Source organism: Pelecanus crispus, chromosome 4, assembly GCF_030463565.1.
Source record: "Pelecanus crispus isolate bPelCri1 chromosome 4, bPelCri1.pri, whole genome shotgun sequence".
Classification (NCBI taxonomy): domain Eukaryota; kingdom Metazoa; phylum Chordata; class Aves; order Pelecaniformes; family Pelecanidae; genus Pelecanus; species Pelecanus crispus.
This window is the reverse complement of record NC_134646.1, coordinates 37,914,150-37,936,223: the sequence shown is the minus strand read 5'-3', so window position 1 is coordinate 37,936,223 and position 22,074 is coordinate 37,914,150. Positions and strand designations below refer to the sequence as shown.

Genomic DNA, 22,074 nt, shown 5'->3' with positions numbered 1-22,074 from the left:
CCAGGCCGCTGACAGCGATGCCAGGAAACCTCAGAGCGAGAACAACCCCAGACATTTTGTGTAACGCTTCCGTCACTCGGGCTGGGGGAGCGGGGACGGGCGGGCAAAGCCAAGCCAGCCCCGCCACCCCCCAGCCCCAGCGCCAGCATCTTGGGGCTTTGCGCGCCCCCCGCCGCCCCACCGCCAAATGGCCGCCAGCCAGCGCCGCCGCTGAGGGGCCGTGGGCCCCGGGCGGGCGCCCAGTGGCGGCACCTCCCTTCCCGCCCTTGGCCGGGGCACAGCTGCCGCCATGGCCGCGCCGCGGGTCCCGCAGTCGCAGCAGCGGGGCCGGAGGGATGAGGAGGAGGGCGGCTGGAGAGGGGCTGGCGGCGGCGGGAGGTGTGTGGTGGGCTGCGGTGAGGGGCACCTGGCTGCAGCGGTGTGCCTGTGCGGGGCTGTGTGTGTCCCGGGGCAGCGTGTGCAGGTGCGTGTGCAAGAGGTGCTGGTGGCCATGTGATGAGGAGCCGCATTTTCAGCCCCATCGCTCCTCAGGCTGCGAGGGAGCAGGGGCCTTGGGGGATGCCCAGGCGTTCCCCAGGCCTCTGTGGAAAGGGGCAGAGACAAACCCGCACCTCAACCTAAACCCAGCGCCGCTGCCCCAAAATATAGGGCCATTTGTGCTTTCCACCTGACTGGCTTGGCATCGCTCACCTCTGGGCCCGGCACCCCTCTGCCCACTCCTGGGGAGGCAGGCTGCCGGGCTCTCATTCACCTCTACGCCTTTTTCCTTCCCACTTCAAAAATGGAGCCATCAAGAAACTTTCACCCTTTCCCTGCCCTCATATAGCTTTTGCAGGATTTTACAACAGCTGGCACAAGGTGAGACGGTAGCTCGCTGTACAACTCTATGCATTAATCATAATTACTCTTCATTAGGACTGTAGTAGTACCGAAGAGCCCAGGCACAATTTTGGGTGCTTAGTGGCTAAAGCATACATAAGAATACATGGGCCTTCCCCCAACAACCTTGCAATCTAGTTTAAAACAAGACACAATGAACGCTGGAAAGTTAGTACCACACCGCAATAAAGATGAGATCAATGATAATGAGCAATTGCAGGTGTATTTGGAGAAATTACTTTTTTCAAGATTAAAAATCCCCCAAAACTCTCACTCATCCAACTGAGGACGTTAAAACACACATCAGGGCATTTGCTTGTCTGCTCTGAAGTTTTTATTTCACCCCAGTGTAAATAAACAGGGATTTACCTGGACTGTGACAAGAAAATAGTTCTTCTACCCATATAAAAGCCATTCTTCCCATTCTTTTAAGCCAGTATTATTTTCTTGTCCTGTTTTTCCCAGTTTTAGGTGGATAACATTAGTTTACACCTCATTAGCAAGTACTTTTTACCCAGCAGCCAGAAGACAGGCCCTGACTGGACAAATGGCATCTAGTCTTTATCCCTGTTTGCTGCTGATGGACGCTGTGTTTGGACGGGAGTTTAGCATTTATAGCAAATACTTTTTTGGCCAGGTCATAGCTTGCCACTAATGAGGGGACACTGTCAAGGGAAAGGTCATTCCCGTGGCTGTACATTCACCGATCATCCATTACACACTGATGTTATGGTCCCTAGCTGGGTCCAAAACCTTTCATTGTCCTTTTCCTGGGCCTCAAATAAAACTTTTGGATACCTTAGTCTGTCTACATACTAAAACAGGGCTTTGCTGTCCTCTCCCCATTGACAGCACCCACAATACTCTCCCCCTTGCTCCCATGCCACACAGCGGCCCCCGATGCTTTGCTCTACGTTGTGTACCCCGCCTTCACGGCCAGGGTTAGTCTGTGCCTGGTGCCCACTGCTGCACACACAGCACCATGCTGCCATGTAGTATTTGCCTCTACTCATTGTATTTCTCCATGGCCACCATGAACAGACTCCAGCGTGCCTCCTCGTATACACCGCTTTTGTTCTTCATTCTCCCAACCCCTGCGCCGTGAACTGCAGCACCCAGATAGCAGCACCTCATGGTACTTCCCTTACTCCTTCCTGTCCAGCCCTTCACCCTACAGACAAAGCCCTTCCTAGCTGCTTTCTTGCAACAAGCCTTCACCAGCTGCTCTGGTCTTTGCCTCATGCAGCATAGCCCCTTAGTACAGGGCAGACCTCATCACCAAGCCACTGCCATAGGGGAGGAGAAGAGCAATCAGAGTTTAGAAAGGGAAGTCTGGAGATGCAAGGATTAATTTGGCTGTGCAGCATCCAAAATGAAGTTAAAAACACTGTATGGACTGTAATTTTGTTTCCATTTTTTAACCACTGCCATGTCCAAATTCTGGCACAGATAGGCTGATACTTAAAAGTGTCATTATCAGTATGCGTTTGGGAGGGGAGGGAAATAATAACCAGTATTTTGTACAAGTTCTTGAAGAAGTTGGGAAGAAGTATGCTTATAGAATATGATTAATACTAGCAAATGGTCTGTTCTTTTTGAAATAAAACTGATTTTATTTTTAAGGCCCAATAGCCTTCCTCTGAACTATTCCCTAGCTTGCTACAGAGTCAAAATGTTACAGCGTACAATGCTGAGGAAACAGGGATCTAAACTATCCCAAGTGTATTTCCAGTTTTATTGTATAGTAACAACAGAAATCAGGTTTGATTAGCAAGATATGAATGCATTTTCAGAATCTGCAAGTTCTCTGTTACTTGCTAGCTGGTAAACAAATAAATAATGCAGTGTGAATTGAAACGCATCTCTACTTTGAGCTATATAATGTAATTGTTGCAGTTTAATTCAGCTCTCTAATGAGATTAGGGTTTGCAGATGTGTAGTCCAGTACTTTTGTAAAGGTACATTAGCATATATATGAACTACAAAAGCAAGTCTCTGCTTTACGGTATTTGCTGACTAAGACTAGACTGTCAACAACTTTACTTGACTCCGCAAAAGTATAATGAAGACTTTCCCCCCCCCTTATTCCCTCAATTCGATCCTCATGACCACCGAAGATGAGAGATCAGGAGCCACTTGCCTCATACTTTTCCTGACAGAAACAGCAAGAGGAGCTGAGGAAGCAGATACTGGTAGCTGGGCATCTAGATGGGTTTGAAGTTTCTGCTAGGTGCAGCTGTACCTTTTGGTACTTAAATTCTTCTAAAAGTGTACATCTTTCTCCACGTGAATGGTGACTTGCATTTCTGTTTTTCCGTTAGGCAAGTACAAAGTGCCACACAGTTACTTAAGGCAGATGATAAAACTGTAGCATATCCCTCAGTACTGAGAGCAAAATGCAAGGACACATCACCCATAGGGCTAAGATATACCTGGGAAAAATCAGCACAAAGTGGCACCTTGACACTTCAAGTTATATTAACAACAACAACCACCATCACCAAACACGGATATTTCAACTGAAAAACAGCAAACATTCATAAAAACTGGAAAAATTTATCCCCTTGAGTTTTAGAATTTTTATAGAAAATTTAAATACTTATTTACAGAATTAGAAGATTTTGAAAGAAAAACAAGAACTAAACACCATCTCTGATAATGACCTTTTCTGATATAACCCAGTTTGGAACCAGAGGCATTACCTTTAGACTTCATTGAATATTCTCAAATTTCCCTTTTCAGCCTTTTTTTGTGTGAGCTATACCACAGGCTGTATGGCGTGCCTGTACAGCTGCCTAATTAGAGTAGCTGAAAGATCAGACCTAGACCTTTTTGATTAAGCCTGGGAGACATTTCGTTTAAACCTCAGCTTGCTAATTTTGTTGCAGTGATTTTGTCCCCATGTATTGAAGAAGAAAAAGAGAATTCACTGTCACAGGAGGCCCCGTGAAATATCCGTCCATGGAGATATTAATAACTCAGCTGGACTCAGCCTTGAGCTACCTGACATCCTTCACTTTGTTTTGCACTGGAGGTTGGTCCAGATAACTGCCAAGGTCCCTTTTGGCTGAAGTTATGCTATAACTGCAGGTCTCTAGAGTACGCCATCGTCCCCGCTGGTCAGTCACCCTGAGGGAATTCATTAGCTGCACCCATCATACATCACAGCCATTGAAATTGTGTGACCACCATCCTCAGCATAGCTGCAGGTTTCTAAGCAGCTTGCAGGCAAGAGGGGCAGGGGGAACTTGCTAACATGTCCAGCAGCTCAGAGGACGAAAGGGATAGCAAGGGTTAAGAGAAGAAAACCCATCTGGCTGTCATTCACCGTGAAGTTATAATACTTGTTTTGAATGTGTTTCAGGAAAATGATTTATTATCAACAGAGGAACAATGGAAGTAAGTTAATTTACATATTGCTTGCAAATGTTTTGTTGAATGAATTGTACATTTACAGCGATACCAGAAACCCTTAACATTTTGTTCACAGAAGTGTAGTTAGTAAAGAATTTTCTTTTCTTGAAAAGTTTTACTGGAACTTTTTATTCTGACAGTTTAATCAGTTCCTCAGCAAAACAAAATAGGGAACAGCTTTACAGCGATCATTACAGAGATTACTGTTGTAGTACAGTGTTTTCCTTTAGGTACAATAAATACAACACTTCCTGTCCTTGCAAGTCTAATATAAAGAAATGGTCCTTTAACGCCTGTTTGAGGGGGGGTGGTGAGGAAAAACTTGTTATCTCCTTGTTGCCACCTTCCCTTTCCTTAGGATGCACATTAATTATGCTATCTCCGGCTATAGGCTCGCCTGGCCAGCGCGCCCGGTGCCGGTGGGCTGCCCGTAAGGGGGCACCCTTGATTGCGGCCTGAGGGACACCGAGTGCATCGCACCGACGAGCTGCTTCGAGATACTTAACGCAAACACGCTGTCGGCAAGGAAGATGTAGTGCTCTGCAGTACTTGCATAAAGCTGGGAAGAAAGATGTTTGACACCGGTATCGGTACCCGCTTCGGTGCTGTGACATCTGAGCACAACATCCATCATGTAGCCATTTCTTTTTAAATGGAAAAAAGTGTGGCTACTGTTGCACTTTTGCTTCTGAAGAAGGGATGGGAAAGAACCACATGTTTTAAACCTATATCCAGATTTCTGTAAAGTCAAAAGTTTTAATTGGATTCAAAGTTCGGCTAACATGGGATAGCAATTAATAGCAGCAAAGAATGGCTTAGGGCTTTTGCATAGTTCCTTGCTCAAATCTGGATCCCAACTGGTTTAACACTGGCTGTGTCTGAACAGAGTAGCTGCTCCCCATCAGCCGCCATGACACAAGGTCTTGATCCACGAATCATCCAGGGCAGGCATCAACCAGAACACGCTGCAGCTCCCTTCCAGCCCGTACGCACGGTGTTTCTCCCGACAGGGACCAGAGCATGGAAGGGGATGGGAGTCAGTGCACGCCTGTCTCTAGCTTCATTTCAGGGTGCAGTTGAGGTGCACTCAGTGCATACACAGACCTAGAAGCCAGGAGGTGCTGTTGAGTCCTGAAATGTAGGCCCAGAAAGCTCCAGGTCAGAGGAAAACTAACATCCGGGTTAATTTGAGTCAAGCTCAGATGAAGATCAAGATTCTTACTACAGGGGTACGAGGCTCCGATCTAACACAGAAGCTCACTCAGCTTTAGTTATGAAGGAGGCTGATTTATAGCTCCAAGACAATCCCCTCCTTTCTTAGGGGCTCAAGGAAACTTTCATTAACTCCAGAAGGAAGATAAATACCAGCTCACAATTCTCACTTTATAGGGAAGGGAGCTGAAATAGGGTTTTAAGCCCTCTTCTGAGTTTGCATTTACCTTGGGCTAGAAGATTATCTGGGGCTCAGATCTGCGATTATGAAATGTCTGCTTAAAATTCATAGGCATTATGTATTTGTGGCTATATTTATGTTCAGGACTGAGTTACTAGAAAAAGAAAAGAAAAAAAGACAACTCTCTGCCCATTACTTTACATTTCCTTTTTCAGGATAATAGTTCGAGTTACAAAGACCACATATTTACATCTAGTTTGTTACCTTATATCTTCATACATAACAACACTAACCTGTTTCCTTATAAAGTATCTCTCATACATAAGCTGACTGTCACCTCTAGGTATAACAAATCAACCTAGAGTCTTTTTTTTTTTCTTCTTTTAAATAGCACACATGTTTTCTTTTCAGGTTGCAACATCAGAAGGTGCATGTGCAGCACCATGGCTGTGAATCAATACGTGTGGAGATGGATCCTGTTCTCATTGCAACCTTGGTTGTTGCCCAGATTGTGCTTGTTCAGTGGAAGGAAAGACGCTGTCAATCATACAATATGACTAGCTTGTCAGAAGGACAGCAATTTTTTGAGCTTTAGTGCTTAAGACATCATCTTTCTTAGGTAACAGTTGGGAGTCATGACATACTCTTAAGGGTTTACATCTAGCAAGACAGCTGAGCTTCTGTGGAAAGCTATGGCTTTCGGTCAGGCGGAGAATAGCTTTTATGTAGAAAGGAAAAACAACTTGTATTTTATTTTCTGTGTATGCATACTGATGCTGTGGTCAGTCTTCAGTAGATTAAAGCTTTTAAGGAAAAGGCTTTGAGTTTTCAGACAACTGTCTAATAAGGAACTAGGTAGGAGAACAAAGTCACTACACTTATCTAGCTGAAGTAATGCTACAGAGGGTTTACTGAGAGCACCCAAGGCTCCTATTCATCAGGTTATTCATGCGCATGCCTAATTAGAGAGAAAGCTTGTCTTGTGGTTAAGGTGCTAAAACTGGGGCTTATGGTGCTTCAGCTCACTTCCTTTCCTCTACCACAGACTTCTCTGCAAACCTGAGAAAATTAGAGTGACACAATTTCCACCCCTGACCTCCCTATTCAATAGTTTAAAAAAAGTTAAGCATCTCAGAAAGGGTCAGTCCTTAAAAAGCAATGTGAGTTTTAAGTAAATGCTAAACAAAAAATGGGGATTACACAGATATTTCAGACAGGCAGAATTTTAAGCACACAAGCAACTTGTTGGCTTTTCCATCTTCATCAGCTGATGAGTGCCCTAAGCCATCTGTAGATTGAAATTGAGTTTTTGGTAACTGAACTTCTTAATAGCAGTGACATCAATAATCGTCATGACCAATACTTTATCTCTTGGCAATTGCTCCTCAGACTCTGAAGCATTATACCCCCTGATTTGACAGGTCTGTTAAACACTAAAGAATGAGACCTTGATACAATTTGCAGAAACTGGTTTAGTACAGGATATAAAACCAGCCTGATCTATGACAGCTTTACTGTTAGTGGAGTCTCACAGTGGCATGAAATTGCAATACAGAGATTGTGAAACAGGCTCTTCAGCTATACTTTACAGAGTTAGGAACAGTGATGAAATGTTCTTCATGGCAACACATATACAGATGAATTGTCTAAGGTAGTGCAGCTCATTGAGGCTTTTAGCTTCATGTCACTAACTCTCTACCTTTAGAAACACACAATCCTAACCCTAAGTGCACACAATACCTGAGCAAGTATAGTATAATCATATACAATACTAATTTAGCATTATGTTCTCTTTAACTTCTCTTCTAGACCAGGTCTGCTGTATGATCCAATCCTTTTATGTTCATGTTAGCATCTTAGTTCAGAGCTTTTCAAGTATTTCTTTCCTATCAATTTTTGCCTTACTGATTTCAACAAACATTTAAAGAACACAACACTGAAGTGACTGAAGTCACTCAGACTGTCCATGTCTTCGTTTTCCACTGAAAATATTTTGCATGAGACTGGTATCGAATCAGTGCTGAAACACACGTGAACTCTAAGTATGCATACAATGATGAGCAGCTGGGAGTCCCTGTCTGCCTGGGAAAGCCTGTGGGAGTCTAAGAAGCATGCAGTCTGTGTTGCTTTGGCACTATCCGCCTTAGCAGTACTTAAAGCTAGTTAATGTGTACTATGTAGACTTAACCTCTGTCAAAAATGCCAATAGCCTACACTTGTTACAGTCCTATTACTTGTGTAGCTGTCAGGTTGGACGGGGCTTTGAGCAACCTGATCCAGTTAAAGCTGTCCCTGCTCACTGCAGGGGGGTTGGGCTAGATGATCTCTAAAGGTGCCTTCCAACCCAAAGCATTCCATGATTCTATGTAACTTAGTCTTCAGCAATTGAAGCTTCATTCCCAACTGTTAGTTTACAGGAGCCAGTCACACCTACAAAGTGACATAGCCAATATGGAAAAAATATGTTTTTAAATGCACGTAGTCTAATTTAGGGAGGCTCCAGTACCACTACAGCCACCACAACACTTCAATAAGACTTTGTGATGGTTTTTGTGTTTTTGCAGTGCATTTTAAAATAAATAAAACATCTGCACCAGAACCATGTTGGGGCCTCAAATTTCAGTGCATATCTGTGTGGCAGCAGCAAGACCTCCTTCTCCAGTAAAAGGGGAACTGAAGCAGAGACTCTTCCAGTAAAAATAGTAGCACCAGAAGCTGAAGTTCACTTTGCACTGAGTTTTGGCGTTTCTGCTTCACGCTCTGTTTAGTTGGGAGAGTAACATATTCTCACACCTACCATCTATCTAAGTATGAAGTTACTTTATAATAGCAAACACTACTCATGTTGGGTCTCTGCCAGTAGATGGTTTATTGCATTTATTACATGTTAGGTAACTTGAGAGTGTTTGTCACCAAAACAACTTACAAGTTTGTGTATCAAGTTGTAAACGCCCTCATGTTTCATATCCAGATACTTTTATATGGTTTTCGAACACACTGTTGATCTCATTGCATTAGCTTGCTTCCTTTAAAAGCATGCCATACAGCAATGTTAAAGTTACAAATTTCTACCTGTATAGTAATTGCCAAAATCTGATCCACTGTACTTTGAAGAATAACAAATAGGGCAAACATCAAGATACAAAGTTGAATGATTCACAAGATCCTTACACAAGATAGATGAAAAATAACTAGTATACATTGTTGCATCAGGTAAGGAAACCTTCTGATTCAGGAGCAGAAACGGTAAAGGTGGTCACATTTAGGATTTAAACAACTTAGTTAATGCATAAAGGAAATTGTCCATTTGGCATAAAAATAAACAACAACAAAAATCTACTGCTCCCCTAAGTACAGGCAGGTCTAGACTTCTGCATTACGGTTCTTCCAGGTGGCAGTTATTATACTTGTGTTCATGTGCATATCATTTTTTTTGATTTGGTAGGAAACATTTAAATAAGTCAAAATTTGAAAAACAACCACATGCTCACTAAAGAGAAAACAGCCCTCTACTTTTGCTTGCTTGTGCATTTCTCTTACTTGTCATCCAGCTTTTGACTGCTTGGCTTATGCCTGTATAGTTCATATACAGGTTATGCACAACAGTGTCGAATACTGAAGAGAACAAACCAAACACTTTCCTCTGCTTGTAACCACATGCTTGCATGTTTAGGAGTAAAAGAGAAGGGAAATCAGACAAAGAGGTAGAACACATTACTTTCAATGGGAGGGGTAAACCTAAGGCTCCTCTTCTCCGATCAAAACCTGCTTTCTTTTCTATTCTCTGTCCCAAGAGATCAACAAAACAAGTAGCCAGCCCTCCATTGCATATCATGGCTTGGAAAGCAGCATCAGCTGACAAACCTTTCTGTCTGGCGGGTGTTTGCATGTATACATCTCTGCTCTGGATGCTCATGCTGTTCCCAGACATAGTAAGAGCTCAGAGAGAATTACACAGTCCTGTTAGTAGAAATAAAACAAAGGATTGCAGTGATTGACTCCCACCCTCCCCTTCAAAGTGCTTTGCGAACATGTAGAAAAGAAAAGTTTGGTTTCCTTTTGAAAGAAAAAGGAAATGAAGGTCAAAGGGAGCATAAAATCAGCCCTAAATGGAAAGGGCATTCATTAGCTTGCTCAAAAAGAACAAAAAATAAAAAGCAGCAACTACTTACTAGATGCAAGAGAAACAGCAACAGTCTGTACCTTCCAAAAGAACCTTACCCAGGCTTATCAAGAATGTAAAATGTCCCCTGGAAGGAGGGGGGGGGAAAAAAAAAAAAAAAAAAAGAGAGAGAGAGAGAGGCATGCTGGGGAAGGCTCCTATTTCAAAGAGGCAAGAGCAAAAAAGTTGCAGCAAAGCAACCAAGGCTCAGCTGTGGGTAATTTTGGCAAGAGGGAAGAGATTGCCCTTTACCAGATGGCTACATATAAAGTAACATGGGTGTGATCCTAGCACAAAGGAGAGGGGGGGGAAGAGGTTTTTCTAGTAAGTCTTGGCCTGAAATAAAACGTAGGCTACTCTGACAATTATGTATTTTCTTCTAGATGGTAGCTGACAGTTTGGGGTTAGCTTCCATAAAATGAGGAAGCAGATTAGATAAAGTGATCATTTCTCTGTTACTTTTGAGAATTTTGTTATTGTCATTTGAGATTTTAAAAAATAAATACAGAGTCTGTGTTCTGCTAATTCACATTGTAAAAACCTGATTTTCAATAGGTTTGCGTCTGTATTGAGATAATGCTCTCATTTATCCATTTCACTCACAAATTTTGCACTCCTCTAACTCAGTGAGGTGCAGGCAATCATGTGCTCACAACTGTATTATGTGCTCTGGGATGTGGGGTTGCAACGAAGAATGCTAGTCAGAGAATTACTGTCCTTGAAAAGCCATGTGTATCCTGTCCTAGCCTATCCTATCCATTTTTCTCACCATAAAGGCAGGAATCTAGCATATCAAATGGGGAAGGAAGGAAAAGGCTTATTAGTGTTCTGACTCTGTATTTTCCCAAAGAAATTCTGACTATCATGTACTCAGCTGATTCTTGTAATGCAATTTGTCTGGCATTGGAAGCTGTCCATTGATGAAAATTGAATAAATATGATATATGTGGACAAAGTCATTCTCCCCTAGCATAATAGAAATCTTAAAATATCTGAGATAGAAAGGCAGATTTGTCATGGTCTCAGAACAATCTCAAACACAAAAGCCTTACTCCTGGTCCTGTAGGTCATTCTCTGTTTTACTGATTATATATTTTGTATCATGTGGTAGTCATGTAATGAGAACTTACTTGGGAATATAGTTGAAAAATGAAGCAGCATAGTTATGACAGCATTGATTTCTATACCTAAGTAATGAGGCAGATCTTGAAAATAAGGTTGGTTGATTTACTTAATATAGAAATCCTTGCCAGTTTCCAATGTACTATCAAGTATAAGCATATTAATTTAAACCTTAAAAAAAACCCAAACAGCTGATTTATTATTTCTTCCATGCATATGTTTTTGAGTATTTGAATATCTCTACATCAAAAGAAAGTAGATTTTTAGAGAGCCAGTTAGCTTGCATTGCCAAGTTAACAAGTTCTGGTAAGGTCAGTCTGTCACAATAAATCTAATTATTACAGTTATTTTCTTTATGTATGCAGTTTTCACCATATGCTATAAGATGGAAAGGATAGTGGAATAATGCTCTTCTGTTGAATTTGCTGGTGATAGGCATTCTTACTCACGCAGAGTCGGGGAGTGTTGTAAGGGAAGCAGAGGGCAGATGGACATTTTTCAGTTGGTGATTGTTTGACCTGTTTAATCTGCATAATTAGAAGATGGGAAAGTTGTCTATGACGCTGATGCTGACTTCAGTTATAGGTCTTTTTGAGCTCATTTAAAGTATGGTAATGAGAAAAACATTTTACCTTTGGGCAGCAATCTGATTTGTCAGGAAATTCCTCTTGCTATGATGGGTGGATGAGGAAAACTTGGAATAATATGATCCAGATGTTAAAGCTCCCATTTAGCAGCAATGCAGATGTATTATTTTATGGAATTGTCCAGATGGTGACCTTCCAGTATTAATAATAAATCAATACTGGAGTTTTCAACTGTATGACTTGATTCCTATCTTTGTCCTCATTTACATGACAAAATACTCGTGCATTTCATCTAGAAGCTAATAGTGTTAAAATTAACAATCTGGAAGACATAAAAATCAATAAGGAAATTTGAAACATATTACTGTGAACACTATATACCAATTGATCTGATAACAGTGTCACCCGAGAGAAGGTTGTGATACCATTTTTTAATTAATTAGCATTTCATTTTGCAGCGAATATGATAACAAAGTTCTGTTATAAATTTGTCTTAGAAAGTAGCTACTTTACTGAAGATGTGTGCCTGTTCAGTTTCAGCTTTGCCACTTAAATTCAGACTCTACTTTCAGTCTACCGAAAAAAAAAGCAACCCACAGTAAGTAAGCACATTGGAGAGGGATCACGTTGGACAGTAGCAAGGCAGGCAGGCGACAGGGAGCCTTTGGTGGCCTCCAGGGAAGGCCAGGAGACCTCAGGCTCTGGCATCAGAGATTTGTAGGGACCACTCACGTATGGCATGCCTGCAGGGCTGCATGGCACGGAAGGAGCTCCGTCACTTTTATGGTCACAAACAGCAGACTGTGGTCCCGTAAAGCCCGAGCTGCAGGGTGGAGAAATGCGTAACAGCGATGCGATCTAATGACCCTGTGTCATTATCTTTTACAGGTGTTTCTATCTGTTAATTTATTTAAACTTATATTGTGAAATACCAGTTTGCTCAATAGTTGCATGCTTTCTGGGGTTTTGGGGGATTTTTTTAAAGAGTTTCTCCTTTTTCTTAAGAGAAGAAGAAGAAGAATCCAGTCCTGCTTCAGTTGAAATCTGTGACAAAACTGTGTTAGGTTTCACAGGCAGTTACACACATTCCTTCAGAATTCTACTTTTTGGGTTAAGAAAGGAGATTCATTTTCCATAGAAATACCTTTTTACTCTAAATGGATTGCGCTTTTTGTTTGCTTTTAAAAAATCCCCCCACCCCAAACCAAACATGAATTTGAAACCCATCTCCCCTCAGATTTGTTTGTTTTATTTTTAGTAACCTTTCTGTAAAGATGCAGGAGATAACTCTACAAACACATATTAAAGTCAGTCTTGCTTTATCTTTGTCATCATCAGCCTTCCACAATCCCAAATCCACAATTTATTAATGTGATCATGGAGAGAACTGACATTACAGGGCTTTTGACCCTTCAGTAGGTTTCAAATATTTGCTTATTGGAAAAGAAATAGAAAATTTCATCACTGTGGGCAGTTCAAGCAAATATACATATTAAGTTTGATATACATTTAGAAAAAAGGTTTAAAAGTTTAAGCCACAGCATTTTGTTGTGCTGTAGAAAGACTTTTTAAGAAAAACCTTCAGTAGTGTGGTTATGTAACTGAGCGCCATCCCAAATTAACACAGCCAAATATGCCTTTCTGAAAGTTTCTAAGGGCAGCTCTAAGGCTTAAAGACCAAACTGCCTCCACCGATTTCAGAAAACTTGTTCCCAAAGCTTTAGCCCTGCAGTCCCCATATATAATTTGAGTTAGAAAACAAACTTCAATTTTTTTTTGGTAGCAGTAATTCTATCAATAGCAGTTTAGTTTTTTGAGGATAGGATGTGGGGGTCTGATGAGTTGTATCTCAGTGTTATAATCATTTACTACACTGGGATTACTAATTATTTACAGGGTGCAAGGCAGACTAATATTGCTATTCTAGGGTCAAAGGCCCTCCTGTGTCAGATGCTGTACAAGTCACTTTTTTTTTTTGGTATGAGTTTTACAGTTTGGCAATCTGTTAATCAAACCTAACCATGCAAAAATGGAATCATAGGATGTCATTACTTTGAAATGACTGTCTCAATTTTGCCAACAGATAGTCACACTGCTGCAGATGTGGGTTGTTCCTCTTTATTTCACCATCAGAATTTACTGGTGGAGATGTCTGTCCACGTGGGGAATATTCTCAGTTATTACCAGTTACATCACTTTCAGAGCAACCCACAAGCCTCTCTCGGGAAGAACGCCACAGTATGTCCTTTTTTATTGGTTTTGGTTTTTTTGGTATTGTTTCTTAAAGGAAACCTGTAGAAGGAGAAGAGCAAATAAGGACTTCCCTGGAACAAATCTTCACAGATTAGAAAAAGGGCCATTAGTAGCTGAATTTGAAGGAATCTTCCAACTGCAGTATGAATAAGTTCCTCTAAACCAGTGTTTATCAAACATGACATGCAAATGAAAAAGAATGAAATGAGTTAAAATTAAATTCATTCCATGAGTTCCATCTTGGTTTTTCATTCTGCAGACTCTTACCACCAGCAGTCATCCCAGGTGTTATTGGGCATGAAGAGCTCAATTTGTTGTATCTACCAAATAGTCTGAATTTATTCCTTAGAGCCCCCTCTGCCTCCCAGACCAGCAAAGTCTGTATTCTTCCTTCTCCAGTCTTCTGAGACTCTGCCTCTCCACCCTGGGCCCACAAAGACAATTATTAGTGGTTCAGAGATTGCTTCTGCTGCTAACTTTTAAGTATTTTAGCTAAATTTCGTTGGTGGTATACTGACTTGACTATGTCTAACTTACCTCTGTTGTTTTTTACCTGTTCTTGCCCTGTTCTGGCCTATGTCTCCCTCCTTCACAATTCCCAACTGTTAGTTTTAATTATGTTAGCAATCTGTTCACAATTACCATTTCTTGTGAAGACTGAAGCAAACCAAAAAGGTTTTGGGTAGGTTTTTTCCTGTATTTTTTCCAGTATTATACATTTTTATTCACCTTTAAGTAAGGGAGAAATATAGAAGCGTAAAACTTCTGTTGAATTTATATGAATACTTCATAGAAGCTACATATGTGGCATGTTGTGCCACTCTGCAAAATACGCAAGGTCTTGATCAGTCTTTCTTTTCTCTTATCCATAGGTTGGTCTACAAATGGTTCATCCTGATCTTTAAACTGAGTTATGCAATTGGAATTGTGGGTTATCTAGCCATAATGTTTACCATGTTTGTATTTAATTTATTATTTAGGTAGGTATCTTCAGGTAAAATTGGTATTGGCAACTGTTACGATTTCCTATTTGATAGTTTTTACTTTGTTTGCAGTGACATTGCTCCAGGCTGGTCTTTTCACCCACCTTAACATATTAAACCCTTTTTACGTTGTGTAGCTGTAGGTTCTCTTACTTCTTGATTTCTATTGTTGCATGATTGGTCTGAAGTTTGATATTTAGTCATTTTACAACTTCTGTTTGTGGTGTGAAGAGGGGAAAAACCTTAAACTTCATACAGCCACTGTGTTCACTCATTTATTCCCCTAATTTAACTGCTGAGTTAATCCTTGGTCCTTCATTTATGTACCTGAAGGAGATGAGACATAAAAAGTCTTGACGTAAAGGATAAAAATAGATAAGCACATTCATATCAAAAACACATTCTAATTTTTTCTGATAATTGTGATTTCCCACTCTACCAGGCTATAATGTTGCTAGGGGGCCCTCCTCTTTTTATTTTGACTATTGCCAAAGACAATACTGTATGCCCAGATGATTCTCAACCTAGCCTCTTAATCCAGCTACAATTTTTGCCTGGGTAGAATTTGAATTTTCTTTATGTTTGTCCAGGATTTCTGTCTGACTAGGAGACCAGTCAGAGCTACTGTGCTGGACTCTGAAGCGCCATCTGACCAGAAATTCCAAGGATTCCTCAAAAGCATGTAGATCAACTACATAATGCATCTGCTGTAAGCCCAACACTTCTTGGAGGTATTGGAGATACTGCATATACATAAATCAGCTGTTCCTTTAAGTGTCAGATTTATTGTCCATACATTGTATAGCTGATTAACCCAAAAGTACATAGCTCTGATGAAAATTCTTGGCAGAAACTTAGCAGTCTTGTGTTACCAATACTGTTAAGCTTTATTCTGTTGAGGTATTTTATTTAACCAGCTAAATTAACCAGCTAAATTCCCCACCAGCGTAACTACCAAATTTGTTAGCTCTGTTTTAAAGGTTGTTACTTTGTGCCTTGTTGTAGCAGAAATGACAAGTCCTTTTTAATGTTGAGAAGCTCCAGTTTTATGAGCGTTTGGTAGCCAGCCTTCAGTCTCCCAAGACCTGTAACACATACAATCTCAGAGAGATAACAAGAGATGTTAACATTTTTGAAGACTCTATTGGGTTGGGGGTTTTGGGGGGTAGGGGGTTAAATACCACTTGCTGCAATTTAGCAAAGATTTTATTCTGAGGAATTTGTATTCAGGAGGGCAGGGGGCTCTTTCAGTTACAGAAACTTAACATTTCTTTGACTTGCATCTCACACCTTGTTGAGATTTGGCTGATCTTGTTGCTTCTGCAAAACAACAAAATATATCTAATTGTTCTGTATAACAAGACTCTAAGCAAAGTCCCTTTCTATAAGAAAATGTGTCAGCATGGTCTTCCTATAACAGAGCTGAGTATCTGTGGCTCCGAAAGCAGTTCATAGCCTACTTTCAACATTGCTTGCCATCAAGCAGATTGATACTTCAAGTATGAGGGTGTCTGCTGCTGCAAAAGAAAATGAAACTAAACCTGCAGCTTGAAGGAAGCAGGAGCTAACTGGAGTAAAAATCTTGTTGATATTTTATTCTGGTGTTTGGGTCAAGAACAGACTCACCCAAGTACTCTTTTGTGGTTTTATGACAGAATCAAGTCTGATGAATCCATGGATTTTGCTGTGATGCTGCTTTTTTAGGGACTGTACCATGGAGTGATGGGAAGAGACTTTGCAGAGATTTGTTCCAACTACATGGCTTCCACCATTAGTGTAAGTGCTGGGGATCATCATCCTGAATACCACTTGCAAGGACAGGAAGTGAGCTCTTGAATCTTTTGCACCCCTGGGTTCATGAGAATAAGGTCTATTGGATACTCTTGCAGTAAACTAACCTCGCTTTTCCTTGAGGAGAGCTGTTCTTGTGCCACAGACAAACTGTTGAAATGTCTTGACAATGTTATGATTAGAAGAATAGTCTTAAAGAAGTAGTAGCCAATGACATATGCCAGGGCCTGATTTGGGGTTTCCAACAGGCAGGTCCCTATGTACAAGAGACTACATAATTTTCCTAATTGCTGTAGGAAGACAAGCTTCTTACTTCCCCAAAGTCCGTGAAAGACTCTTCTTGCCCTTTCCTTTTTATAGCTCTTATGTCCCCTTTCCAAATAAGGTGATTATCTCAGCACAATTCTCTTATGTCCCAGTTACTTAAAATCAAGCAGATGGTTGCTAAAGTTCTTCCATCAGCAATAAGATTTTAATTATTTCTTGGTAACTGTGCATCCTGGCACTAGTAAACTAAGACAACCGTAGCCATTTTCATACTGTCCTTGTCTTTGATGGCACTTAAAATGTGTTTATGCATCCTTGTCTCTAAGCAAATATTTTGTTGTTCTTTGGCTTCTTTTTTTCCTGTAAACTTGATCTTGACAGTTTTACAACATCAGTGGCATACCAACAAGAAATTTATCCAATGACATCTGCGCAGTCTGTGGGCAGAAAATTTTTGTGGATATAAATGAAGAAGGGATCATTGAAAATACCTACCAGCTGTCCTGTAATCATGTGTATCCTTTCCATGTAATTATGGAACTGTTGTTTTCTCCTTTTCTATGCTGCATTAAAAAATAATAACAACAGCAATAAATACCAAGGAAAAAAGGAACAAAAACCACTTTCAGAAACAATGTAGCACAAAAGTAAAAGTAGGAACATGAAATATATTTCACTTGTGTGACACAAGTTGAAGGCATGCAACTTTTTGACAGACAAACTGATGCAAGAGTGGCCATAACCCTACAGTTTCAGGCCTAAATCCACCTTCCAGGTACTTTGTGCACAGCCTGTGTGGAGGTGCCTGGCATTATGTTAGACCAGGCATGCTGACCCATTGGTCAGGTCTGCTAATTCAGGCTCCCATGTACTACAGACGATTTCCTCCGGCTGTGTCTGAGGCTGTGTTTGCTGGGTAGTTTTAAGGCAGATGTGGAACCCTTCTCAAACGATGGCACATACATATCCTACAGCCTGACAGAAGACCCAGTGTCTCATACTCAGGGGTACGAAACGATTCAGCATTTTGCATTCCAGAAACTAAAATGATAGGTATTAGCATACATGCTGGAACAATCTTACTGATCACCCCCTTCTGCAGTTCATAAAAGTATCATGGCTTCTTGCGAGCTGGAAAATACGAATACCAGTCCGGATGTTCACGATGTTGGATTCAACTTTAAAATCATTCTAAATATTCTAAATATTTTAAGTCATTTGAAACTGCTCAGTTATAAAATGAGCCAGTATCCATAATCAGTCATTAAAATTATCTGTTGATGGTTTGACTAGGTTTGCAGATGTATGCACTGGGTCTTGTTTATATTTGAAAGATTCTTTAACAATACACCTGATACCAGGTTTCATGAATCCTGCATCCGTGGTTGGTGCACTGTTGGCAAGAACCAGACTTGCCCATACTGCCCGGAGAAAGCTGATTTGAAGAGGATGTTAAGTAACCCATACCCTCTCCCTAACAAGTGTGCTTTTGATTTGGATTTTCTAAACCGCAGACTGATTACTTACTAATTCTTGTTTTGATCTGCAGTGGAAGGATGAGATGGCCACATTTAAATAAATACAAAACCAATTATTATTAAGGAATATATTTAGGGAAGATGATAGTTCTGTTTGGCTTTATCTTATCTAAGACCCCAAGCAAGTTAGGAAAAGAAAAGTGCATATATATTTTCCTTCTTGAATTTAAGACATCAGGAAATCATTTTTATAATGAGAGGAACATTTTAAAGAATGTAAATCACAGTTTTAGAAAGAGCATGCAGTGGATTTTGCTCTTTAATGAAATCACAAAATTGATATAATCCACTTTCAGAACAAGTGCTGGGTTTTCCCCCTTCTCTTAGTAGTTAGTAAACAACATTTTTCCTTTAGCAAATGAAATAATAGTCAAAGATCTGCTGCTACATCTGTAGAAACCTGCTTGAGTGAAAGCAAAGTTTGGCTTTCTTTTCTGAAGCCTATTTTAACCATATGTGGGGAGGATATTTAATTTTAACCTTACCCCTATAAAAAAAGGAAGTAAATTAGAAGAGTTGAAAACAAGGCATTTCAAAATTTTAACCCAATACTTTTTCTTTGATTCTGGCTAAGAAAAACACCAAGATTTACCTATTGTTGCATTTTCTCTCCAGTTCCCTTAACAACAGATTAGCTGGGAACGCACACATATTGTATGGACAACTTTTGGACTGCCTCTGCTATCTGGTGGTTTGGCAACCGGTTGTTATAGGAATCATCCAAGGCATTAATTACTCACTGGGTCTAGAATAGGACTCAGATTATTAGTGAGAATTTAAACTGTTGGATATTTACCTGTCTACAATAATATGCATATTCTGTACTTAATTTTAAAAGACTAGAGAAAATAGCAGTTGGTTGAACTCTGGTATGATATACACCCTTTTGTAGGATAGAGCCTCTTTTTACTTTACAGCAAGAGTGTATAGCATGCTATTAAAGCATTTTTTATGTTCTCAAAGTAAGCATTAAAAGAAATTGCTGCCTTTAATGGGAAGATAGGAAAAAAAAGGACTTATTTCTTAGAATTAATATCCGCTGTAAAAAAAAAAAGGAAAAGAAATATTTTAAGTTTGTTTCATTATTAAATACATTGGTAGTGGCTTCCTGTTGAAATTTTGACTACAGAAAATTGTGCAGCAGATAAGAAGAATTTTAAGTCAAATAATGGCTTTGTACACAGCAAATTCTGAAAAATGGCACCCAAATTGTTTGTTCATTTGGTTAATGTAAGGTAATACAAGATTACCATTAGCTTTTTTTTCCCCTCACCTCTTTCAAGAGCTGTTGTATTGTAACTTGTACATCTTCCAATGGCCATTTACAAAAAGCTCTAAGCACAGCAACATTTATAGTGTGCTTGGGAATCAGATAGGCCTGTATGTGGAGATCCTGTATTAAGTCCTCTTTGACTTACTGTCACCATGCTCAAAAAGCCCAACTTCCAATAACCAGCTTCTCAAACACAGGAGGTCAAAGTTACAATCCCTAACCACCAATTCCATATGTTGCTATTGCTTCTTTAAAAAAAAAAACAAAAAACAAACCCAAAACAACACCCAGATCAAAATGGATGCATAAGTCTTGCTGCTTAGCAGGCAAATGTTTGACATCTATACTACCCTGGCCACACTGTGAGGAACTGAAACGCACCCTGTTTATGCAAGAACGGACAGTTCTGCTTAGGAATCAGAGAAACTGGTCTTAAAAGGTAATTAGCCTAGCTAAAGTAGCTTTTGAACTCAGATGAAATATAGTCAGTATTTTAAGAATCTTTACATCGTTATTAGAAATCAGAAATACAGATTAGCTTAATTTACACTTTAATATATATATGAGAATAAAGCAGAGATTGCATGAAACCATCTACCAATGGAGGTAAGGTTTAGATGCTAAAAATAGGAAATGATGCAATTAAGAAAACATTAAGTAAATGAATGAAAGAGCAAATCTTAAGTACATAGAAAGAAGGTGCTTTGTTTGCTTAGATCAAGTAGCAGAGTTAATAATTATTATCATACATTGTGATGCCTGTATTCATATACGCAAAAATGCACATAAATAAATCATTCATTTGCGTTACACTGTCAGAGTTGCCTAATTGTGGGTGTAATGGAAAAATGTTTGTCCTCAGCCTTCTCAATGGCTAGCAGAGGACAGGGGGACCTCTGCTCTCACTGACACGTTAGCTGTGCAGAGAAAAACTTCCTAAAAGCAGCAGCACAACAAGTAACTAGCTGTGAGATGAGACTTTCAATGTACCAAATCAATTACAAATATTGAGGTGTCTGAACAAGAGGCTTTGTACACATTAGATGCCCAAGACCAAAACACAATAGAAAAACTAACTTGGACGTGATCTCATCACAGGTACACCAAAATGCTGTAGGCGTTTCCATGTGAAGGCTTATAAGGTCTGCTTCTGCACATGCCTGGAAATGTCCTACACTGTGCCTAAGCCCTGAACTGATCCAGAAGTTAGTTGTCCCTGTTGTTAGTTGTCTGGCCTACCAGATTCAAGTTGTTAGGGTTCATCTGAAATTTCCTGTGGCTGCAAGGCAGGTATCGCCTAAGATATCCATTTCCTTTTAAATCATCTCTGAAGGAAGAGTCTGGTGCCAGTGTCTCCCTTTTATTCCACTTTTTCAGCAATTAGAGTCCTTGTCCCAGCAATCTGCTTGAGAAAACATGGCCCCAGCTGACAGCAAACACAAGGTCTGAGGTAGGATGCTCTCTACCCCCTCTGGTTTTGTGCACTATGTTTACAGAGAGAGCAGAAAAGTAGGAAACACCTTTTTTGTGCCTATGCTAAGGCTGCGGATCAGAGAGAGGAGTATGATGTTGAATTCAAAGACTACATATACATTAGTGTTTCCCACATTCTAGCTGAGAATAGCTTAAACTCCATTTGAGCAAGTCGGAAGAGTATTTGGACCCTACTCTGAAGCATCTATTCCCACATATGGTACAATGACACTGGACAGAAATCATCCTCCATAGGTGTCTTTCACTGAGAAAGTTGTCTGCCATAGAATATACATGCTACAACAGCCAGAACTGCAGTGTGAAAGTATATTTTTACATTAAGCCTTGCAGCCACAATCCTCAGGAGATCAGGACATTTAACCTACAGTGATTGTGAAATACTGCTGAGAATCAGTCCTTAGATCCACTGACTAGGAGAGCTAGGACAAAAATCCTTGCTGCATAAACTGACTTTTATTGCATTTGATTAGAAGTGGTTTATACAAAGAATGCAGAAAAACCCTTAGCTAGGCAGGCTCTCTCCTAAAGCTTTTGCAAAGATAAAGTTATATAAACTACATAGCTGCATATCTAAACAACTTTTCATCATTAAATATTTAAATGAAACAGCTTTTGCTAATGCTGCTGATTAACGTGGGTAGACAATTGTTGCGGTTTAACCCCGGAAGGCAGCTCAGCACCGCACAGCCACTCGCTCACTCCCCCCACAGTGGGACAGGGGAGAGAATTGGAAGGGTGAAAGGGAGAAAACTTGTGGGTTGAGATAAAGACAGTTCAATAGGTAAATTTTGCAGACAAAGCAAAATAAGGAATGCAGTCACTCCTTGCCATCAGCAGGCAGATGTTTACCCATTTACATGAAAGCAGGGCTCTATCACGTGTAACAGTTACTTGGGAAGACAAACACCATCTCCAAAC

At 40.4% G+C, this 22,074-nt stretch overlaps 1 protein-coding gene across 1 annotated transcript; it reads left to right on the top strand.

The window, feature by feature from the left end:
• The first annotated feature begins 1,033 nt into the window (after positions 1-1,033).
• On the top strand, positions 1,034-19,143 carry RNF175 (ring finger protein 175). The gene is given in 9 exon segments (XM_009478149.2): positions 1,034-1,099; positions 4,244-4,278; positions 6,098-6,246; positions 13,645-13,795; positions 14,683-14,790; positions 16,449-16,569; positions 17,233-17,366; positions 18,213-18,334; positions 19,025-19,143. Coding segments are annotated over 9 exon segments (1,005 nt in total).
• The last annotated feature ends 2,931 nt before the right edge of the window (positions 19,144-22,074 follow it).